The sequence below is a fragment of the Lonchura striata genome, chromosome 20, assembly GCF_046129695.1.
Source record: "Lonchura striata isolate bLonStr1 chromosome 20, bLonStr1.mat, whole genome shotgun sequence".
Taxonomy (NCBI): domain Eukaryota; kingdom Metazoa; phylum Chordata; class Aves; order Passeriformes; family Estrildidae; genus Lonchura; species Lonchura striata.
In genome coordinates this window covers 6,896,107-6,917,075 of record NC_134622.1, presented here as the reverse complement: position 1 = coordinate 6,917,075, position 20,969 = coordinate 6,896,107, and the positions used below count along the sequence as shown (strand labels likewise).

The following is a 20,969-nucleotide window of genomic DNA, read 5'->3' as shown; positions in this document are numbered from 1 at the left end:
CCTCGGGGGCGGCCGCGGCCGGGGCGGGGCGAGGCGGCCATGGCGGAGCCGCGGTGGCGGACGCCGCCCGCCCGGCGGGCCCCGCCGCACGTCTACCGCATGGCGGGGGCGCTGGGCGCCGAGCTGCGCCGCCTGTCCGCCCGCTTCGGCCCGGAGGCCGTGGCCGGGCTGGTGCCGCCCGTGGTGCGGCTGCTGGAGCTGCTCGAGGCGCTGGTGGCCCCGCCGGGCGCGGACGGGGAGGCGGCGGCGGCGCCGCTCGGGCCGCAGGAGGCGGAGGTGAGCGGGGCTGCGCCGGGACACGCGTGTCCCCGCAGGAGCGGCGTGGGCGCGGCGCCGAGCCGGCTGTGCCCGGGGGATGGGGCTGGCGCGGGTGGCCCGCATTTTGTGGCATGGTTCCGACCCGGCTGTGCCCGGGAAATGGGGCTGACACGGGTGTCCCACATTTTGCGGGACGGTTCCGACCCCTCTTCCCTTTTCCCGAGGGATGGGGCTGACACGGGTGTCCCTCATTTTGTGGCATTGTTCCGACCTGGCTGTTTCCTTTTCCCGGGGGATGGGGCTGACACGGGTGTCCCTTATTTTGTGGCATGGTTCCGACCCCTCTGTTCCCTTTTCCCGGGGGATGGGGCTGACACGGGTGTCCCTTATTTTGTGGCATGGTTCCGACCCCTCTTCCCTTTTCCCGGGGGATGGGGCTGACACGGGTGTCCCACATTTTGTGGCATGGTTCCGACCCGGCTGTTCCTGGGGGATAGGGCTGACACGGGTGTCCCTTATTTTGCGGGATGGTTCCGACCCCTCTGTTCCCTTTTCCCGGGGGATGGGGCTGACCCCGCTGCCCCGCATCCCCCGGGACGGCTGCGGTGTGGCTGTTCCGTTCTCCCAGGGGGTGGCTCTGTCCCTGCTCTCCCCCATCCCCTGGCACAGCTCTGATCTCGCTATCCCTGTCCTTTGGTATGCCTCTGTCCCTGCTCTCCCCCATCCCCTGGCACGGCTCTGATCTCGCTATCCCTGTCCTCTGGTATGGCTCTCACCCCACTGTCCCCCATCCCTTGGGGTAGCTCCGACCCGTCTGGCCCAGTTGTCCCCCCGGCATGGCTCTAACCCAGCTGTCCCCTTTTCCGGGGTGGTGGCACTGACCCCGCTGTCCCCCATCCCCTGGGGAGCCTCTGACCTGGCTGTCCCCATCCCCTGGAGCAGCTCTGACCCGGTGTCCCCGTCCCCAGGAGCCGGAGCAGAGGCTGTGGGAGGCCGAGCGCCGGGAGCGAGCCCTGCGCGGCCGCCTGGCCTGCCTGGAGGAGCAGAACCGCCAGCTCCTGGGGCAGCTTGCAGAGAGCCAGTCCCAGGAAGGTGGGTGTCCCCGTGGGTTTGGGGTCCCCTGGTTCCACAGGGTGTTTCTGTGGAGCGGTAGGGTGGGTGCAGGGCTGAACCTGTTCTTCTGGAGCCTGGAATGCTGCTCTCCTTTCTTTCACCTTGGAGACCTGTCCTAGCAGGGAGCATAGGCAGCACCTTGTTCTGCAAACCACAGGGATCCCAAACCTCCAGAGCACCTTGAAAGCCCCAAGGAGAGTGGTGGAGGCAGGCACAGGCTGCTGTGGTAACACAAGGATGTGCTAGGAACAGTCTAAAACTCTCACTTCCCTTCTTTCCGCTGTGAGATTACCAGGAACAAGTCAGACTTTACAGAAGCACTGAGAAGCTTCATAGCATAGTGGGTTTGGGGGAGTCCCTGGGGACTCTCGCTCCTGTCCACCCTGTCTGGTCTCAGACAGCACAGCACGGAAGGAGCGGGAGGTGATGCTGCGGCTGAAGGAGGTGGTGGACAGGCAGAGGGATGAGCTCTGTGCCCAGGCCCACGAGATCGTCTGCAAGAGCCGGGACACGGAGGCGGTGAGGGCGTTGGGAGCTCAGGGGTGTGGTGTGCCAAGGGCCTGGGGACCTGCTTTCGTGTCACATCTCCCCCTGGGCTGTCACAGCTGCTGGGGCAGGTGGCACTGGTGTCCCTGGCTGGGGGCACTGCCTCACCTTTGGCTGCCCTGGGCCCTCCAGCTGCAGGAACAGCTCCATCGCTTCATGGCCATGAACGAGGAGCTGCGGCACAAGGTGGCCGTGGTGCAGGCCCAGCTCAAGAGTGCCCTGGAGCAGAAATCAGACCTGGAGGCTGCGCTGCTGCAGAGCCAGAGGGAAACGAGCAGGAGGAGCAGGACAGCCCTGGAGAGCCGGCAGCCAGAGCCTGGTGTGGTGAGTCTGAGCTGTGGCCTCACTGCTGCTGGGCATCACCGACACCGACCCCCCACTCCCAGCCTTGCGTGGAGCTTTTGGCACACCCAGACGTGGCTACTCAAGGCAACCCCACTGCTGAAAACTGAGCAGTGTGGTGTCTGCAGTCAGTACCATTAGCACCTTCTCTGTAAAAGCTGTTATGGGTGGAGCAAGATGAGGTGGTGGGAGTTAAAGCTAGATGGGACCCAGAGGATGACGTGTGGTGATGGCAGTGGTTGCTGGCTGAGATGGGGACATTCCTGGGACTTTTCCATTTTTGCCCGCATGTGCACTCAGCCTTTGGGTGGGGTTTTTGAGGTCTCTGCTTGCCTGCTGACTCTCTTTCCGTGCCCTCCAGGCCCTGTCACCCTCAAAGGAGCCGCAGCACCAGGATGGGGACAGGAGCCCTGCTCACTGCTGCTTCTCCAAGGAGGAGCTGCAGCAGATCCTGCAAGAGAGGAATGAGCTCAAGACCAACCTGTTCTTGGTGCAGGAGGAGCTGGCCTATTACCAGAGGTGAGTCCTGTCCCTGGAGCCACCCCTGACCCATCAGAGGCTGCTCCCACCACAGTCAGGGCAGAATCTTCCCCAGGCTCTTGGTTAACCAACTGGCTGCTTTTTTACCAGGGAGCTGCTGAACGAGGAGAGAATTCCCAGCTTCTTCCTAGATGCAATGAAGTCAAATATCAAAAAACAGAGGAAAAAAATCAGAGCCAAAATGCTGGGAACGACAGAGGAGTCGGCAAGCAGGTGAGTCAGGCTGGGTGCTGGGATCCTCCCGTGCAGGGGGGGGGTGCTGGCTGGCCTGCTGCAGTGTTTCCATGTGTTTGATGCCCTGGATTAGAATTTCCCCAAGCCCAGAGCTGCCTCCTCCCTCCAGAGATCAAAGGTTTGATATCTGCAGTTGATGTGTTGCTCTGGCATAGCTATGCCACAGGGGCTGGGCTTTGTGCTGCAACTCATGTGTCCCTGTCACCAGTCAGGCATGGCCTGGCCAAATGCCACTTGTCCTTGCATGCATGTGACAAAAGGGAGGCGAGGTGGTGGCACTGGGAGCACTGGACAAACTCCTGAGTGGCTCCAGCACTTGGTGCTGTGGCTCAGTGCAGGTTTACCCCCATTTCTTTGTGCAGTGATGAAGAGGAGGGCTCCTGGCTCCCAGGTCATGGCACAGACTGTATGGATGCTCAGCCTCCAGACTCCAAAATTAGGAGCTTGTAAGTTTGCTCCTGGCAGGGATGGGAGGCTCTGCCAGTAGAGAGGTTTGGGATTTGGCTGGGACCTGGCACCTGTTGAGCTTTGATATGATGGGAACAGTCAGCAGGCTGGTGCAGGGATGCTGCCAAAACAGGAGTTGCTGTTTTAGGGGGAATCTGCCTTGTCCTGGGTGCCACATACTCCCAGGCCCGCAGCCAGGCTGTGTGCTGCTGCCACTACCACAGCGGGAGGTTGGGATTCCACATCCTCCCTGGGGAGATTCTTCTCCCCCACAGCTCTTATCTGCTTTCTCTGCAGTTTTGGGCTGTGGTATCAGGGCAGTAGCAAAGATCCCCCCACATCCAGCTGCTCCAGAACCTGGGAAATCATTGACTCACTGGACAACACGCAGCTGGAGCCAGAGGGAGAGAGCAAGGCAGGGTCCAGCTGCCCTGACAGAGCCACAGCACCACTCTGACCCCACGGGAACGGGAGCAGGATCTGTCCTCGCAGCAGAACTCCCTGGATCCTCTTCTTCCAGTGGATTGAAGAGCAGCACAGCAGCCCTGGCACTTCCCCGTGCCGTGGTGATGGCAAAGCCACAGTGTGGGCAGGTTCCTGCAAACCCACTGGGACTCTTGGATGTGGGCTGCCAGCCTGGCATGGGACAGCTCAGCACCTCTGGGCACCTCTGCCCACCAGCCACCCTTTCACTGTGACCATGGATTAACTACAGAGGGGCCCTCACAGCTGTGCCCCCTCCCCACTGCTCCCTGCTTGCAGCTCAGCATGGTGGGGGTCTGCACCCTCTTCCTTCTCCACATCCCAAAAGGGATCTGCCCATCCCCTGGTGGCTTTTAGCAAACCCCTCTGCTCACAGCCCACGGTTCCATTGCCCCATCCTGCTCTGTGGGTGTTTTACCTCACCCCTTTTTGTCTGTAGCTCCCCAATCCCTGCAATGTGAAGGTCCAGTTGGGCTGTCCTGGGGTTCCCACTCAGCTGGGAGGGGCTGAGCACACTGCACTGGGTGTCCAGGTGCTCCCGTGGCTGGGAGCCATCAGGATGTGCACCACCAGGGCCACTCCTGCACTTCTCAGGCATGGGGTGAATCAGTTTTGTTCTGGCACCTCTTCCTGCCACCTCTGGGACCTGGCAGACTGGAATAATCCTTGTGTTCATGGGGGTGAGTCAGTCCCCTCAGATCAGGTACTTTCGACCTTTAATTTGGAAATAAATCAGTCTCTTGTTTTTCCTCTGAGGTTCTGGCTGCAGCCTCTGCTCTCTGCTTGGGAAGGGCTGGGTGATGCTCTTAGATTTCCCTTACCCTTCTCCTAATGGCTGTGCCTCCTGAGCCCCTTCTGGTGGCTCAGCTGTGATGGGGAGGGGTCTCCAGGGGGGTGATCCCACAGTGCTGGGCATGGAGGAGTTAATTCCTGCACGGCCAAGGGGAGCACTGTGCTTCTAACCCGGAGCCCCCCTGGCTGAGCTGGCCTCGGGTAGGAAAAAGGTGTTTCCTGTGCATCTGCTGACACAAAGCTCCTGGGGACGTGGTGAGGTGGGACAGTGGCCAGCAGCCCTTCAAAGGCCAACACGGGTCAGGCTGTGTTGCCGTGGGGGACATGGGGACCCCTCCTCTGAGCCCTTGCCTGGGGCTGGCAGTGCCATGGGGTGGCTGATGGGGGTTGAGGCAGGGGGTGGCACTGGATGCCTTGTTTGGGCTGGGGGGATGTTGGCTGGAGGAGTTTTGGGGATGATGGAGGATGGCACAGGGGAAGTGGGGTGACATAGGTGAGATGTTCAGGCAGGTGCCAGCCCCTTTGTGGCTGTGTTGAGCCCCCAGATGCCCCTTTCTGTGGCAGGGTGGCAGCCAGGGCCAAAAATAGCCCAGGCAGCAGCAGCATTCCCTGCTCCCCTGACGTCTGGATCGGGGCGCCTCCTCCCGCATTTCCTCAGGAAGAAACCCAAGGCTGGAGGGAGGAAGAGGCCGCCCCACGGGTGGGACGGGACAGACGGGACAGAGGGACACCAGCGTGGGGCTGGGGAGCCACCAGGACTGGGGCCCTGGTGCCCTGCTGGAATGGAGAGCGCCCGGCCCATCCTCTGCCTCCAGCTGTGGCTGTGGGTGCAGAGCTCTGCCCAGGAGCTGGACCCTGAGGGCAGGAACGTCTGCAGGTAGGTGCCACCGGGGTCCCCACTTGTGCCACTCCATCTCCTGGGGCCTCTCAGCAGCCCCATGGGGTTGTTGTCCATCCCTCCTCGCATGGACAGGGATGTGCAGCCTGGCACAGCGTGGGTGCAGAGACTGGGCTGCTGCTGGGGAGCGTGGCTGGGGCATGTCTGGGTATTTGGGGCATCAGATCCCTTCTCCAGGGTTTATTTCTCATTCACCCTCGGCATGCAGGGCAACAGGGCTATATGGGACCCTTGGCAAAATTCATCGTGGGGAAGTGTCACTGTATCAAACCCCTAAGAGTTTTGGGACTGGTGTCCCCTGAATTTATTCCCACGTTGCCTCTCCCATTGTCTCCCATCAGTTGTGATGCCTTTCGTGGGCTCCACTTCAGTGCTTCATTTCTGCACTGCGGGTGAAGCTTTGAGCCTCTCCCAGGGCATGGGACACCCAGCACGGGACACCCTGCACGGCTCCGTGGGGACATTCCCAGCGCTTCGGGCAGCCCAGCCCAGTGTAGCCGCCCGCTCGGGCTGCAGCCTCCGAAATTTCCTTCTATTTTTCTGGTTTCCTTCCGGAGCGTTGCCCTGGGGGCCAGGCCGGCTTCTCAGCACTGGGGCAAGGATCGCTTCGCCTCGGCCGATGCCAGGGAGCCGCCCCGGCGCCCCGGCCCTGGCTGAACCCCCCGGTCTCCCGCAGGTTCCCGGCCGGCCCGGCGTGCTGTCCCGGCTGGAGGCAGGACGGGAGGGCGTGCACGGTCGGTGAGTGAGGGATGGGGGTGAACCCCAAAGCGGGGTCCCCACGCTCACCCGGGCGGATCCTCCGAGTGCTGGGGGAAGCCCTGCAGCCCTCCTTGAGCGCTGTCAGTGGGGTCTCGCCCCGCGGGGACCCCCGGCTGCTGAGCCGGAGGGATGGAGCGGGCAGCGGGACGGTGGTTTCCCTGGGAATGCTGTCCCGGCGGGAGGTGGGTGGCTGGCAGGTGGGCTATGAACCCCGGCCGGAGAGTGCCGAGTGCCTTTCCTGCCACGACAGCCGTGTGCGAGGGAGAGGACGCCTGCAGGGAGGGCGAGGTGTGCCTGAAACCCGGGCTGTGCCGCTGCAAACCCGGCTTCTTCGGAGCAGACTGCAGCTCCCGTGAGTGCCACCCCCGCCCTCAGCCCCTGCCATGCCCCTTGAAAGCCAGCTGGCTGCTCGGGGGGCTGCCGGGCTTCTCCGCATCCTGCCCGTGTCCTTTCCCCCCGCAGGCTGCCCCGAGCAGTACTGGGGCCACGACTGCAAGCGGAGCTGCCCGTGCCACCCCAACGGGCGCTGCGACCCCGTGAGCGGCCACTGCTCCTGCGACCCCAACCACTGGGGAGGGCTCTGCCAGTTCCCCTGCCAGTGCGGCCCCCACGGCCGCTGCGACCCCCTGACCGGCGCCTGCCACTGCGAGCCGGGCTGGTGGGCACCCAACTGCAGGAAGCAATGCCAGTGCAACCCCTCCACCTCGCACTGCGACCCCCTGACCGGGCTGTGCCGCTGCCTGCCGGGCTGGTGGGGCAGGAGGTGCAGCTTCAAGTGCTCCTGCAACGTGTCGCCCTGCGCGCAGGAGACGGGCAAGTGCGAGTGCCTGCCCGGCTTTTGGGGACCGGCGTGCCAGCGGCGCTGCGACTGCGGGCACGGCTCCTGCAGTCCTGCCAGCGGCCACTGCACCTGCGAGCCCGGCTACCAGGGCAGGAGCTGCCGGGAGCCCTGTCCGGCAGGGAAATACGGATCTCAGTGCGTGCACAGGTGAGATGGGGGAGCAGGGAGATCCAGCGGTCAGATCCAGGGGGAAGGCGCTGCAATGGGGTCTGTCCCTTTGGCTGGGCAGGGAGACCCGTCCTGGGTTTGAGCATCCCAGGTTGGATGCAGCGTCAGCATTGCCCCAAAAGAAACACCTCGCTAGTGCCAGCAGAAAGTCTGGTTGCCACCCTAAAATCTGGTTGTCCTTAATCTCGTTCCCCATGGTGATAAAGCAGAACCTCTCAATTCAGAATATTCTGTGATTCTGCTGCCCTCCTCTTAATACCACAGAGCACTAGGCATCACTGTATATTTCCCCTTGGTCCAAAATTATGCTCAATGATTTGATGGGGTGAAACCTGCTTTTTGTGGGGTGAAACCTGCTTTTTAGGGGTACAAGTTGTGACCTCAGTACCTCTCTGCCCACACAGCTGTGGGAGCTGCAAGCGCAGCCAGCCCTGCTCACCCGTGGATGGTTTCTGCCTGGCCTGCCAGCCCGGCTGGAACGGGACCCTCTGCAAGGATCCCTGTGCTCCTGGATTCCACGGGGATGGCTGCCTCCAGCCGTGTCCCCGCTGCCAGCACGGGGAGCCCTGTGACCCCCAGACCGGGTCCTGCCTGCGCTGTGACCCCGGCTGGATGGGACCCAGGTACGCCCAGGGTGAGGCCCTGGGGGTGTCCCTGCCCTGGGGTGCAGTCACTGATGCTTTGCTCTATTTTGGCAGCTGCAACAACTCCTGCCCCGTGGGCACCTTTGGCGATGGCTGCCAGTTCCTCTGCCCTGAGTGTGTTTCGGGGAGCTGTGACCCCGTGACAGGAGTTTGTATCTGCCAGGCAGGCTACTGGGGAGACAGGTAACGTTAGGAAAATGCTGGGATAATGCTGGGAGTGGGGCTGGGCTGGAGCCTCGCTCTCTCTGGGGGCATTTCCCTCCTTTCCTCTCTCTTCCAGCTGCAACGACACCTGTCCTGAGGGGTATTTTGGAGTGAATTGTTCCTCACCCTGCCAGTGCTCCCGGGGAACCTGCGACCCCGTGCAGGGTGACTGTGTGCTGAGTAAGATGAACCTCACTTTACTCCTTGGCACTGGGCAAGGGATGGTCACATCCTCACTGGGGAAGGTGCAGGGAGGCTGGGATGCATCCTGGTGCCTCCTGGGGAGCTGCCAGCTCCTGCTCTCTCCATGCAGGGCTGTTCTATAGGCGTCACAGCCACAGGACATGCCAGACTCAGCCCATCTCCTCACACAGGTTTGAAGGACCATGGAACCCTTGCAGCTGCCATCCTTGTCCCTCTCCTGCTGCTGCTGCTCTGTGTTGCCTGCTGCTGCTGTGGTGCTGGATCAGCAGATGCCAGAGACAGGTATTTTTTCACATTTCTCAACATTTGACATAAATCCCCATCTCCTGTGTCCCTTGATGTCCATCTCTGCTCTGCAGGGCGGCTGTGCCAGACGATGATGTGGTGGCCAGGATGAAGCACCATGTGCAGGGGGTGTTGGCCAACCTCAGTGCTCTCATGCCCTGCTTTAACCTGGGGACCTCGAAACTTCCCAAAGTCACAGGTGAGCAAAGGAGAGCTGCTGACAGCACTTCCAGAAGTGCTGCACTCCTGCACTCTCTGCCTGGGGGGAAGCCTGAAACCCCTCTTTCCTGAGCACCCTAGGGTGCTCAGATTCAGCTGGGTGTCTTCTCCTCCCCAGTTTCCCATCACGACATGGAAATCCCCTACAACCCCAGTTTTATCGAGCCACCATCGTCTGCGTGGGTTTCAGACAGCTCCTTCTCCTCCTTTGACACCGACAACGAGGGACCGGAGTACTCCGTCCCTCCCAGAGAAGGTGACGCCCATGGCAGCTGCTGCTCCTCCTCCTCTCTGGTCACCTCTGGGGTCAATCCTGGCAGTGCCGGGGAGCTGCGCTTGGCACAGACTGTGTTTCTTTCCTTGTCCTTGTTTTCCTGTCTGCAGGGCTGTGTTTGGCTGTGTGCGATGGGACGTGCCCAGTGGGGCAACCCCATTTCACAACCTCCTCCCTGGGAAACCATGCCATGCTGTTGCATCAGCTCCTGTCCCAGTGTCCCCAATTCTGTCCCCGGGGAGGGTGGCAGCCGTAACACGTGTCACTTTGTCCCGCAGGCATCCCGCTGCTGGGCGGGGCTGAGCTGCAGGACGGAGCATCCCCCCCCGGCCAGGCGCTCCCGGATCCCTCCGCCTTCGACTCCGAGGATGTCTCGCAGCCCTTCGCCATCCCCCGCACCTCCAGCATCGCCAAGGCCAAGCGACCCTCTGTGTCCTTCGCCGAGGGGACAAAATTCGGGGCGGCCGAGACGCCCAGCCCCAGCAGGAAGCCCAAGGCCCCGTGGGGCCCATCCAGGCTGACCCCACCGCCGGGGGATGCGGCGGCCGAGCCCCCCGGCGAGCGCCCCGCCAGCGACTGCTACGAGAACCCCGAGCCCCTCAGCAAGGGGGACGAAAGCCACCGGCCATCGCCACGGGCCACGCCGGGGGGACGCCGCAGGATGGTGTCCAGCACCAGGCATGTGGCCCAGAGAGTGGAGGCGCTGGAAGCAGCTGCGAAATCCGGCAGCTGGGAAGCCAAGGGGAAGGAAGCCAATGTCACCACCATCTACATGATGGTGGGAACGGCCGGGCAGGACCCCAGGGCGGAGGGGACTGGCGAGGGACGGGTCCAGGCTGTGCTGAAGCGTCTGGGCAGCTTGCAGAGGGGCAAGTGGGCTGCGAAGGAGGAGCCCAAGGTGAGGAGGAGCATGGAGGCCATCCAGAAACCTCCTCGCCGGGCTCTGGCGCAGCGCAGGGACTCGGAGAACAGCTGCAAGCAGAGGGAGAGCGTGCCGGGGGCTCCTGCCGAGTCAGCCCCTGGCAAGCAGCAGCATCCCGCTGCCAAGAGACTGTCCCTCCTCCTGGCATCTCTCTCGTCGAAAAACACCGGTGCCCAGGACGGGGCCAGCGAAACCCTAGGTGCCACAGAGAAGGGCAAAAGCCCGGAGTTAGTCGGCAGCCTCGAAAGGAAGGGTCAGGCTGCCGCGGAGGAAGAGCCGAAATACGAGAACGTGGCCGGCAGCGGTGCTGATTCGCCCTCCGGCCCCGGCAAGGAGCTGCCGGCCGCCCCTGCGGCCACCTGAGCCGGCACCGCCCGGGCTGGGGCCGCGGGAGCCGCCGGGCTCCTCCAGCCCCAGCCTGGGAGAGCCGAGGGCCGGCTCCGAGCTGTGAGCCGGAGAAGCTTCGAGCCTTCCCGGTGACCTCCTCTGCTCTGGAGCCTCGCTGGGGCCGCAGCGGGGACAGCCGGTGGGGTTGTGGTGCTTGAGGGCTGTTTTCTGCTCCTCCCTGCCCTGCCAGCCCCGGGGGACAGCGATGCTCTGGATGCTGTGGTGGCACCCTCAAGTCCCTGTCACCACTAGGGACATGCCCAATGCAGGGCTGCTGAGTGCTCAGCTGGGAAATGTGTGCACAAAATCCAGTCCCACCCCATGGGTTTTCACCTTTTCCTGTCTCAATTCCAGTGATGCAGCTCGAAGCTTCTTGCTGGAAGGGTGTTTCTCACTGAAGGGGATTATTTTGTGGAGCTGGGCTGAGGAGAGATGATGGGCTGTCAAAAGCAGCTTCAGAGAAAATTAATTTTAGCTGCTTGTCTTAAAGGGTATCTGGGTCTGCAGGGGTTTACCTGTGTGGCTCTGGCTTCTGTGGCAGGCCCTGGCTGCTTTTGCTTCCATGTGGAAAAGCTCATGGCAGGACACAGTGTGTAGTGACAGCTTTTTAAACTCCACACAGTTCCAAGCTGCAGTTGTGCAAACGTGGCAGCTGGGCAGTGACCATCCACCTGTGCACCTGGCGCCGTGCTGATAAGGATGGAAGTTGCCTGGAAAATGGGATTTCCAGGGGTGCCCTAAGCTCCTGCCACCTCCCACGCCTCATTCCTGCTGTGAAGGCAACTGAGATGCCAAAGAGGATTTGCAGAGTGATCTGGTTTTAGATGTATCTAAGTAGTAGAAGGTTTTGGTGTATTTTTTTTTCTGTTATTTCGCATGGTGTGAAAGCCTTGGAATGAAAATTAAATGCCCTTCAGGAGATGGGTTTCCCAGTTACCCTTTGAGTCAAAGATACTACCAGGAATATTCTCCAGAGTGTGGAAACTGTCAGCAGCCTCAGGCTTGTCATTTGGGAGGTTTTTTTTAGATTTTCTGGCTCTGTTGAATTCTGAATTCTCACTCACTGAGCTGAGCCCTGCGCAGAGCCCTAGACTGGAGTGCAGGAGAAATGTGAGTGGGCTATGAATGTCCAGAGCACCTCTGCTGCAGCCTGCACCTCACACATCATGTGCAGAGCTCCACACAAATCCTTCAGCTGGGGTTCAGGGTTTGGGGTGTTTCAGAAAACACGGTGGGTTTTGCTTTTTCCCTTTTGCTTCCCATGGGTGCTTCTCCATAGCACAAGGCACCAAATCCCCATGGCTGATGTGGCTGAAGTTTCCAGTTTTGCAACCAGCACGAAGCACCCTTTCCTGCAGTGGAATCATCTGCTGCTGTGATTATAACACCAAATATTCTGGCATCCAAATAAAACTGCTCATCCTGGCAGGACTGGAGCAGCAGCTTGTTCTGCACGGGCTTGCTTTTGTTTTGACACCATTTTATGACAGCGGCTGGGACAGTCCCACATTTGATTTATAAGCAGCCATTTTTTGTCCCTAATGGGATGTGGATATTTTGAGCCCGTGAGCTGAGCAGTGCTGTGCCAGAAGTGAACCAGCCACGTGAGCCAGTTCACTCTGGGTGCAGCATGTAAATAGCTGAGAACAACCTGACAGCCTCAAACCAGCTCCTGGCTTGAGAAAACGCTGCTGCTGGGAGAACCTTCCATGTCCACGGAGCCAGGATGTTTCCTCTGCTTGAAGATGAAGCAGCTTGGCCGTGTCTGGGCAGTGAAAGGGAAATGAGCTGCAGATTTCCAGCGTGTGGCTGCCCATGCACGCTCCCGCAGCGTGGCTGCGCTGGTGTCTGCTTGCTGGGGATGCTTCCGTCGGCTGTGCTGTGGGGTTAGCTCGGGATGTGGGAGGTCTGAAGGCAGAGCTGGCGGGTGAGGGCAGAGGGAATCTCTTCCCATGCTGGATTTGTGACTTTCCAAAGCTGCTGCGGTGTTTGGAAGGCAGGCAGAGGGAAGGGATCCACGTGCAGGTGCTGTCTGTAAGCAGAGAGGTGTCTGTGTGCTCTGCCGGGGCAGGAACAGAGGCTGGAGCTCTTCCTGGGGTCTGTCCCATGGTGGCCTGTCCTTGTCATCCTGTCAGCCTTGTCATCTACTTTCCCAAACTGCCCAAGCCTTTGAAGAGCACCACATCATTTAGCCCAGTGGCTGTGCCAGGGCAGGAGCTGTCACCTCCCTCCCAGCTAAATTCATTCCCGGCCAGTTTCTAAAACCACGTCTCTGTGTCAGTGCTGTTCTTCAGCTTCACTTTATTTTTTTTCTCCCCATGCTGTTTACTCAGTCTCTGGGGTATTTATAGCTGGCCATGGATCACCTGATAGCTTTTCTCCTTCTAGGATAGGAAAACTGAGCCCCCCCGGCTCTTGCTGCGGCAAAGGGTTCCCGTGATCCCAAAGAACCTCCGAACCCTCCTCATGCTCCTCCCTGTCAGTTTGTGTTTCTTGGACACAGCAGCCAGGTCTGGGTGCTGAGGTCTCCTTGTCTTGTGCTGCCTCAGCCTTCTTCTACCTCTGTTAAACACCTGGCACCGAGCCAGGTTGCCTTGTTTTCTTTGGAAGTTTTGTTTGTTTGTTCGCATTGGCTTAAATCCACTTTCCAGCTGTTGAAACGTTTGATCCCTCTCGCACAGCCAAGGCTGAGGAGTTTCCTCTTCCCGCCCACCGCGGGGATGGAGTGGTGGGGACACGTCCGTCTGTCTGGGGCCCTCTGCTTCCTCTGGGGTGTTTACCTGCTACAAATGCTGTTTTCATCTCCTTTGGCTGAGAAAATATCCCCTATAAAGATTCTAGGGATTTATGGTCCTCTGACCCAGAACCTCCCTAATGAGGGATGAATTCATGGGAGGTCTAGAAATACCTCAGAGGAATGCTGTGAAAAATAATTTTACAGAAGAAAAAGAAGGCAGAGTCGTGGTGAAGTCAGATGTGAAGCTGGCTTGTAATGATATTACTTTATTTCATGAAACTGGGCAGTGTGATCAACAGGTTTAGTGAGGGGATTGTCCCCCTTTACTCTGCTCACCTAAGACACCACCTGGAGCTGTGAGAATTCCAACATAAAAAGGATGTGCTGGAGCAAGGCCAGAGGAAGCCACAATGATGATCAGAGGCTGGAGCAGCTCTGCTATGGACAGACTGAGAGAGCTGGAGGTGTTCAGCCTGGAGTAGAGGAAACTTCATAGCACTTCAGTCCCTAAAGGGGATCCAAGAGAGCTGGAGAGGGACTTTGGGCAAGGGATAGAGTGACAGGACAAGGGGGAATGGCTGACAGAGGGCGGGATTAGATGGGATTTTAGGAAGAAATTCTTGGCTGTGAGGCCCTGGCACAGGTCGCCCACAGCAGCTGTGGCAGCCCCACCCCTGGAACTGCCCAAGGCCAGTTTGGATGGGGCTTGGAGCAACCTGATCTGGTGGAAGGTGCCCCAGGAGGTGGAATGAGATGATCTTTTAGGTTCCTTCCAACCAAACCTTTCTGTGACTCTTTGAATGAGCTGGGCCATCTCAAGTGCTCATTGCCCCTGTCCAGCTGTGCCGTGAGGGCGGTCATCCCTGGGCTGAGCTGGACGCCTGTTCCCAAAATACCCTTTTAACGGGGTGGAGCAGCTTCTCAGGGCTCTCCTTGAGCAGGACAGGCAGATTTCACAGACGGATACCGTACGCAGGGCAGAGGAGCAATGCCGGGTGCCGTTCCGCACGGCTGTCCTCACTCAGAGCGGCTGCCGGGGCCGGCGGAGAGCGCAGCGAGCCCCGCGGGGCGTTCCCGCTGTCCCCGGGCGGGGGAGCCGCATCCCGGTCTGGTCGCTTTCCCTGGAAGGAAGCGCTCGGGTGTGTGTGTCTGTGTGTCTGTGTGTGTGTGTGAGGGTACTGGGGGCACCTGCACAGCGGGAGGGGTCCCGGGGGATATCGAGGCGTACGCAGGAGCGCCGGGGGAATCGCGGCGAGTCCCGCAGGAGAAAAGGATCAAGGGATACCTGAGGGCGGGAGGTACCTAGCGGAGTAGAGACCGGAGGGTACCGGGAGAAGGTGTCAGGGGGTACCGTGCGATTCCACGGGAAGATACGGGGAGGTCCCGGGAGGGGATATCAGGGATCCCGTGAGGGGATCACGGGGGAATCCCGCGGGGATTTGGGGGGTCCCGGGGGAAGATCCCGGGGGGATCCCGTGGGGATTTGGAGGGTCCCGTGAGGGGGATCCCGTGAGGGGATCCCGTGGGGATTTGGGAGGTCGCGTGAGGGGGTCCCGGGGGATAATCCCGAAGGGATCCCGTGGGGATTTGGGAGGTCCCGTGAGGGGGTCCCGGGGGAAGATCCCGTGGGGATTTGGGGGGTCCCGTGAGGGGGTCCCGAGGGGACCCCGCGGGGATTTGGGGGATCCCGTGAGGGGGATCCCGAGGGGATCCCGTGGGGATTTGGGGGTCCCGGGGGATAATCCCGGGGGAAGATCCCGTGGGGATTTGGGGGGTCCCGTGAGGGGGTCCCGAGGGGACCCCGCGGGGATTTGGGGGATCCCGTGAGGGGGATCCCGAGGGGATCCCGTGGGGATTTGGGGGTCCCGGGGGATAATCCCGGGGGATCCCGTGGGGATTTGGAGGGTCCCGTGAGGGGGTCCCGAGGGGACCCCGCGGGGATTTGGGGGATCCCGTGAGGGGGATCCCGGGGGAAGATCCCGTGGGGATGAGGGGGTCCCGGGGGATAATCCCGGGGGATCCCGTGGGGATTTGGGGGTCCCGTGAGGGGAAGGGGAGTGGGGGGGGGGGGGCGCGAACCGGCACGTGCCCCAGCGGCAGCGGCGCGCGCCGCCATTGGCTGAGGCGGCGGCCAATCAGCGGGCGCGCCTGTTTTGCCTCGGAGGGCGGATAAAAAGCCCGGGTGGGACCTGGCGGAGCGGAGCGGGTGCGGCACCGGCGGTGAGCGGGGGGCACCGGGGATACCGGGGGGCACCGGGGATACCGGGAGCTGCCCGAGTGCCTGGGGGTTTGCGTGGGACAGGGGTGGTGGGGAGGGTGGGGGGCATCGGGGGATTTAGGTGTAGGAGTGGCCAGCGGCGGAGGGAGCGCGGATGGAGAGGGGAGCGTGGGTGGGGGGCTGGATGGCGAGGAGGGAGGGGGATGCTGCGGGGCTCTTTGGGGGATGCTTTGGGGGATGCTGCGGGGCTCTTCGGGGGTGTGGGATGCTGCGGGGGTGATGGGAGGGTGGGCTGTGCTGGGGGCCGCTGAGGGGCGGCTGGCAGGGGGGACAGCGGGCTGCGGCTCTTGTCGCAGAGAGGATGGCTGGGCTGGGCAAGGATACCGGGGCTGGGGAGGGGGCTGTGCAGGGATGAGGAAGAGGAGGTGATGGAGGAAATGCGTTGTGGGCTGTGCTGGGGCAGCGGGCCTGCGCTGTGGGTGGGGGTGGGCACGGCTGTAGGGGGCTCTGAACCGGTTTCTGTGGCTGGGAGGGGGCCCTGACCCCCAGGCATCACTGCTGGGTCAGACCCCCGTCCTGCCAAAGCACTCGGTGCTGGGGTCTCTGCAGTAAGGGAAGCTGCCCCGGCTAGCTGTGTGGCCAGCTGCTTTCCCCACAGCACAGCCTGAGGTGTGCCTGGGCAGGGAAAAGCCTCAGCTTGGCTCAAAAGGGTTACCTGCCTTGTGACACTCGGGGCTCCCCAGGGTCAGGTTGTCCCCTTGGCCAGGTGTGTTCCCCAGTTTTCCCGCTCTCATGGGCCCCTGGGGCTGGGACAAGTGGAGCTGGACGCAGTTAGTGCAGCTCCAGCATCTAGGGCAGCCTGGAGATGCCACTGAGCTGCGGTGTCCCTCAGCTGCTTGGTCTGGCAGGCAGCAAAAAGTGCTCCTTGGTGAGCCATTGTTGGTATAAACTGCATTTATAAAACCCTCACACCCCTTCTTGTTCTCCTGGTGGGTCCCTGAAGCCACCTCTGGGATGTGGGGCTGTGTCCCCCATCCCAGCCCTGCCTGATGGCAGTGGGGACATCAGGGTGCTGGCTGCAGCCCCCCTGCCCTGGCATTTATTCCCCAGTGGGCTCCAGGCTGTTTGCTACGTTTTCATACCTGGTGCTCAGGAAGTAGAACAGAGTCCTTGAGCAGAGCCCTGTGTCACTCAGAGTGAGCACCCCAGGGGCTCTTCCAAGGGCACTGTGCCACCCCCATCCCTCCAGGTCACTTGGTGAGCTGGCACCTGCAAAAACCAGTTCTGCACAGTGCCTGGCATCCAGCAGGCAGCTTTGCCTGGCTGCTTAGTGGGGAGATCCATTAAACCACAGGGTTTTTTAATGCTTTTTGAGCAGCGTGTGGACTCACTGGGTGTTGCTCCCTGCAGGTTGAGGCTCTGAAGGAGGCCATCCCCCCCAGGCAGCCATGGCCCCCACACTGGCCACGGCGCACCGGCGGCGCTGGTGGATGGCGTTCACAGCCATCATCGAGAACCTGCTCTTCTCTGCCGTCCTGCTGGGCTGGGGGTCCCTGCTCATCATGCTCAAGGCAGAAGGGTTTTATTCCTACCTGTGCTACGGGTTAGGTAAGCACGCTCCGGGCTCCTCTGGGGATGAGCTGCTGCTGAGGTTTGCTGCTGTGGTTCCCTGCTGCAGCGTGGTGTGGAAGTGGTTGGAGGAGGGCTGAGCTCCACGTGGATCCCAGGAGAGAAGGAAGGGATTTGTGCTCCTTTCTGAAGCCAGTGGCATCCTTGTGATGGAGCAGTGTGTCTGTAGGTGCTGTTGTGTTGTAGGGTGGTTGGGAAAAGGAGCTTTAATGATGGGGTAGAGTTTTCTGGATGGCCTTCTCTATTTGGCCGAGTTCTTCCTCTGCAAGGGAAGGCTGGATGGGTTCTGGAGGATGATGATTTCTGGGAGAGCTGTCCTGGGTTTATAAGAGGAACTTTGTCCTTAGTGGTGAGAAAACAAGGAGGCAATAATATCGGGGCAGTCCAGTGCTGCTGTTGAGGAGAATTTGCAGAATTAAATACTACTGATTGTTCCTTCTTCAAGCACCCAGGATGTGCTCCAACCAGGCTGTGTTTCTCTGAGGGCTTGAGATTTACCCTCTGCCCCAGCCAGAAGTGTCTGTCACTGTTAGAGACACAGCCTGGAAGGGGAGAGATAAATCTGTGGTGTGGGAATGGTAGTCCTGGGAAAACAGCCTGGAGCTGGACATCTATCCCCAGCCTGGGCATGGAGAGAATTGTGCATCCCACAGTGTGTTTGGGTGGTCAGTGGGGTTAAAAAGGAACCCGAGGGTAAAGGTGTGGTGTGGATTTGGAAAGCTGCTGTGGTGGCTGAGGGTTTGCATGTGCTGAGGGAAGGGAAAAGTGAAGTTTGGGCTCTGTCCAGAGCTGTGTGATGGAGACTGAGACTGGATCAGCCCATTTGGGTCTGGTAGAGGAAGCAGCTTGTGAAGAGAGTTGGAAATCAGTCCGTGGACCCTCAGTTGAGTAATGGTTGAGAACAGTGGGGGAAAACTGAGGTGTGGGGAAACAAAGTCCAGACAAAGGTACCTGTGAATGATGTGATGATTCTTTGGGTTTTGCTCATTCATCAGCTGCTTATCTCCCCTGCTTTGTGTACCAGGGCCTGGGTGGGTGCACTTGGCAAACATGCAGTGTTTGAGTCTTTTATCAGCTACAGCTTGGCAGCTCCATCTCCATCCTGTGCTCTGCTCCCAGGGCAGTGCTCCCAAACGTGTCCCTGTCACTCCTGTGTGTGAGGGAGACTCCCAGTGCCTGGAGACCCTGCAGGACTTCTGTTCAAGGCTGCTGTGTTCTCTCCACATCACGGAGACTTTGTCACAGCCAAGAGATCACATTAGACCCATCAGGTGGAGACTTTCTGCCACCCAGATAAAGCACAGAGGAGCTGATAAGCAACTGCTGACTGTCTCTTGGAGCAGGCATTTGCTTGTCTGCTTCCCGAGATGTGCTCTGCTGACAAGAACTTCACTTGGGGCCCACCTCGTGCTCTTTGCCTTGGCTGCTTTCAGTTTGGCCCAGATCAGTGAGGTTCACCTGGGTTTCTCACTCCTGCTCACCAATCTGTGGCTTTTCTGGCTCTCCCCATGGGAGTGCCAATGCCCACAGACCACAGGGAAGATGCAAATGTTTGGATTGCCGTGGAATTGCTGCCCTGGGGGCAAATGCTCTCTCCCAGTGGCCAACCTGTGCCCTGAGGCAAGAAAGCTTAATCCCTGAGCAGAAATTTGTGCAGTCAAATGTTCTCATTGTCCTCAAATATCTGGCCATCACTTCTGAATTGTGATGAGCTGTGCTGACTCACTTTCTCTGGTTTTGTCCTCACTGTAAGAGTTTTGTGGGGAAGACTCCTGGCTCCAAGTGTGTGGAGGCTCTCAATGACCAGCCCTAAACTGAGTTTTCCCTTTGAGTGTTCCCTGGCATTAGGGTGACCCAATGATTGCCTTTTTCAGTGTAACTTATTGAATCCTGCAGCCAACTTGGCTGGAAGGCTGGTGCAAACAAATCATGACTAGTAGCCTTTGGGCACTTGTTGTTCCTATTGCTGCTGAGGGCATGTAAGTATTGCAAAGGAAAAGAAAAATAGAATTTTCCTAATGAGCCAAAAGTTCTTGGCAGGGCTTTTGGTGTGTCAGCATAAGCTCTTGCACTTTGTGATGCTTTCCAATGAAAGGCAAAATTAGACCTTGTCCCTTCTGCAGGCTCTTCTCTGAAGGTAACAGCAGCTGTCCAGAAAGTGCTGCAGTTCATGAAGGACTCCTTGTCTCCCTGTTGAATCCCTTGCTTGCCCTTGGCTCCTCGTGTTGGGTTTTACTCAGCCATTGTACGAATGTGGGGTGCAATGGACTCTTAACTCAGTAACATGAGTGTGGAGATGGACACCTTGGGGAAAAAAAATCTGAAATAACAAAATATTTTAGAGCAGTTGTGCAACAGGGCTGGAGTGGGGGGTTGTACCCGTTGGGCCACCTCCTGAGGTATGTTTGAAATTCGCTGACAAGGAGCCTGGTAGTAGCACTTTGTTCCCATTTTAATTTTACTACACTACTACTTGGCCTTTAACCAACTGAAGCAGCATCTTTTATTCGGTGCAAGTGCTGACTCCACAGTCTTTATCACCGTTCTGGGCCTTATCAGCTCTTGGGGAATTTGATCAGTCCAGGGCCTTGCCTTGCTATGATGTTTCTGGGATTGGGAAGCTGAATGCTTGGGTCTGAAACATGCTTGTAAAAAGAAAAAAGTCCTGAACTTGATAATCTGCTCACAAAGAGCAGAGATAAGGGGCACAGAGGGCTTTCCTCTAAGACAGGGCTGAAGAATACTAAAGGGATGATAAGCTAATTCACTTACAGTGAGTTAAGGAGCCCTGACGTGGTCAAAGGAGGAAGGTGCTGCCTTACAACTCCTTTCCCATATTTATCTGAGCTCTGGGTGGGGAACTTGCAGTCTGAAGGTCCCTCACAATCTGGGCAGATATGACAGCTAGGATTTGTGGAAGGGCTGCACGTGTGAGGCTGTAAACAGGAAAAGAGTAAAGGTGGTAAATATTCAATTTGTACAGGAAACACACTGTGCTGATCAGCAGCTGTCGTGGGAAGGTGCTGGCTGAGAGCAGCTGCCAAACGAAACCGCAGCTGGGGAGAGAAGGGGAGTTTCACTGGGACTGTGCCTTGGTCATATGAAGCTTTCAGGCACCCAGAGAAGGGGTCCTGGAAGGGCAGGGAAACCCGAATGAGTTGCTTTTGCAGTGGTACAAAGCAAGAACATCTCCTCCCAGTTCCCAGAAGTATGACACCATCCTAAAAAGAGAAAACATGTTCTTATGTGGGCAGACTGCAGAATCAGTTGTTTGCACATGTCTTTCAGTGTGCTATTTTTTAAACCAATACTCCCAGTTCTTTGCCCTTGATTTCTGTCTTTCCCCCCCCCCCCCCTTTTTTTTTTAATTTTTTTTTCTTCTTCTATAAAAAAAGAGAGGAGGAAGATGAGGGTGTGCAGGCTGTGACAGAGCTATTGTCAGAGTGGCTGGGGGTGTCTTCCTGTTTGACTCAGTCTGATCCATGAAATAAGATGAAAGGAAAGCTGCTCTCTGCCATCTGAGATGGCAGTCACTCCTGGAAAAGCCAGACTCGTTCCTCTGGTAATGTGATGTGTGTGTGCCTGGGATTTGAAGAGGTCAGTAAAGAGCAGTTAATGATTGACCTGCTTCATGGAGAAAGGATGGCTTTGAATGTTCCAGCCTGAACAAATCCCAGCGATGATCTTGACATAAATGATTACCCAGGCAGCTTTCTCCTTACCTAAGCTGTCATTCTTTAAATAGTAACTTGAACTACTAATTGGGCAGTAGAAATCCTGCTGCTTGTGTGGGGAGTGCTGTAAAAATAGGCAGCAATGTTCCTG

The 20,969-nt window shown here is 58.9% G+C and overlaps 3 protein-coding genes across 3 annotated transcripts in view; all 3 read left to right on the top strand.

The window, feature by feature from the left end:
• Positions 1–39: 39 nt before the first annotated feature.
• RILP (Rab interacting lysosomal protein) lies at positions 40–4,718 on the top strand. Its single transcript, XM_021550841.2, has 8 exons — positions 40–276; positions 1,227–1,350; positions 1,769–1,890; positions 2,050–2,241; positions 2,621–2,778; positions 2,890–3,012; positions 3,396–3,479; positions 3,778–4,718. The coding sequence occupies exons 1-8, from the start codon at positions 40–42 to the stop codon at positions 3,935–3,937; spliced, it is 1,200 nt and encodes a 399-aa protein (XP_021406516.2). The 3' UTR covers positions 3,938–4,718.
• An 819-nt stretch (positions 4,719–5,537) lies between these two features.
• On the top strand, positions 5,538–10,536 carry SCARF1 (scavenger receptor class F member 1). The gene is made up of 11 exons (XM_021550840.3): positions 5,538–5,632; positions 6,330–6,391; positions 6,663–6,764; positions 6,875–7,400; positions 7,826–8,044; positions 8,120–8,248; positions 8,346–8,449; positions 8,644–8,755; positions 8,833–8,957; positions 9,096–9,233; positions 9,530–10,536. Exons 1-11 carry the CDS (start codon positions 5,538–5,540, stop codon positions 10,534–10,536), a joined length of 2,619 nt encoding a protein of 872 aa, XP_021406515.2.
• A 4,917-nt stretch (positions 10,537–15,453) lies between these two features.
• SLC43A2 (solute carrier family 43 member 2) overlaps positions 15,454–20,969 on the top strand; it is a 31,463-nt gene continuing 25,947 nt past the window's right edge. The window contains exons 1-2 of the mRNA XM_021550870.3: positions 15,454–15,517; positions 16,926–17,123. Coding sequence (XP_021406545.1) covers positions 16,964–17,123 — 160 coding nt within the window. The 5' untranslated portion in view covers positions 15,454–15,517; positions 16,926–16,963. The remainder of the gene's footprint in view (positions 15,518–16,925; positions 17,124–20,969) is intronic.

Bases quoted from the DNA above. Each gene is read 5' to 3' on its own strand.
- SCARF1 (XM_021550840.3), top strand. From the start codon at position 5,538: ATGGAGAGCGCCCGGCCCATCCTCTGCCTCCAGCTGTGGCTGTGGGTG. The intron at 7,401-7,825 runs GTGAGATGGGGG...CTGCCCACACAG, and splicing joins GGATCTCAGTGCGTGCACAG to CTGTGGGAGCTGCAAGCGCA. The intron at 8,958-9,095 runs GTGAGCAAAGGA...TCTCCTCCCCAG, and splicing joins GAAACTTCCCAAAGTCACAG to TTTCCCATCACGACATGGAA.
- RILP (XM_021550841.2), top strand. From the start codon at position 40: ATGGCGGAGCCGCGGTGGCGGACGCCGCCCGCCCGGCGGGCCCCGCCG. The intron at 1,351-1,768 runs GTGGGTGTCCCC...GTCTGGTCTCAG, and splicing joins AGAGAGCCAGTCCCAGGAAG to ACAGCACAGCACGGAAGGAG. The intron at 3,013-3,395 runs GTGAGTCAGGCT...TTCTTTGTGCAG, and splicing joins ACAGAGGAGTCGGCAAGCAG to TGATGAAGAGGAGGGCTCCT.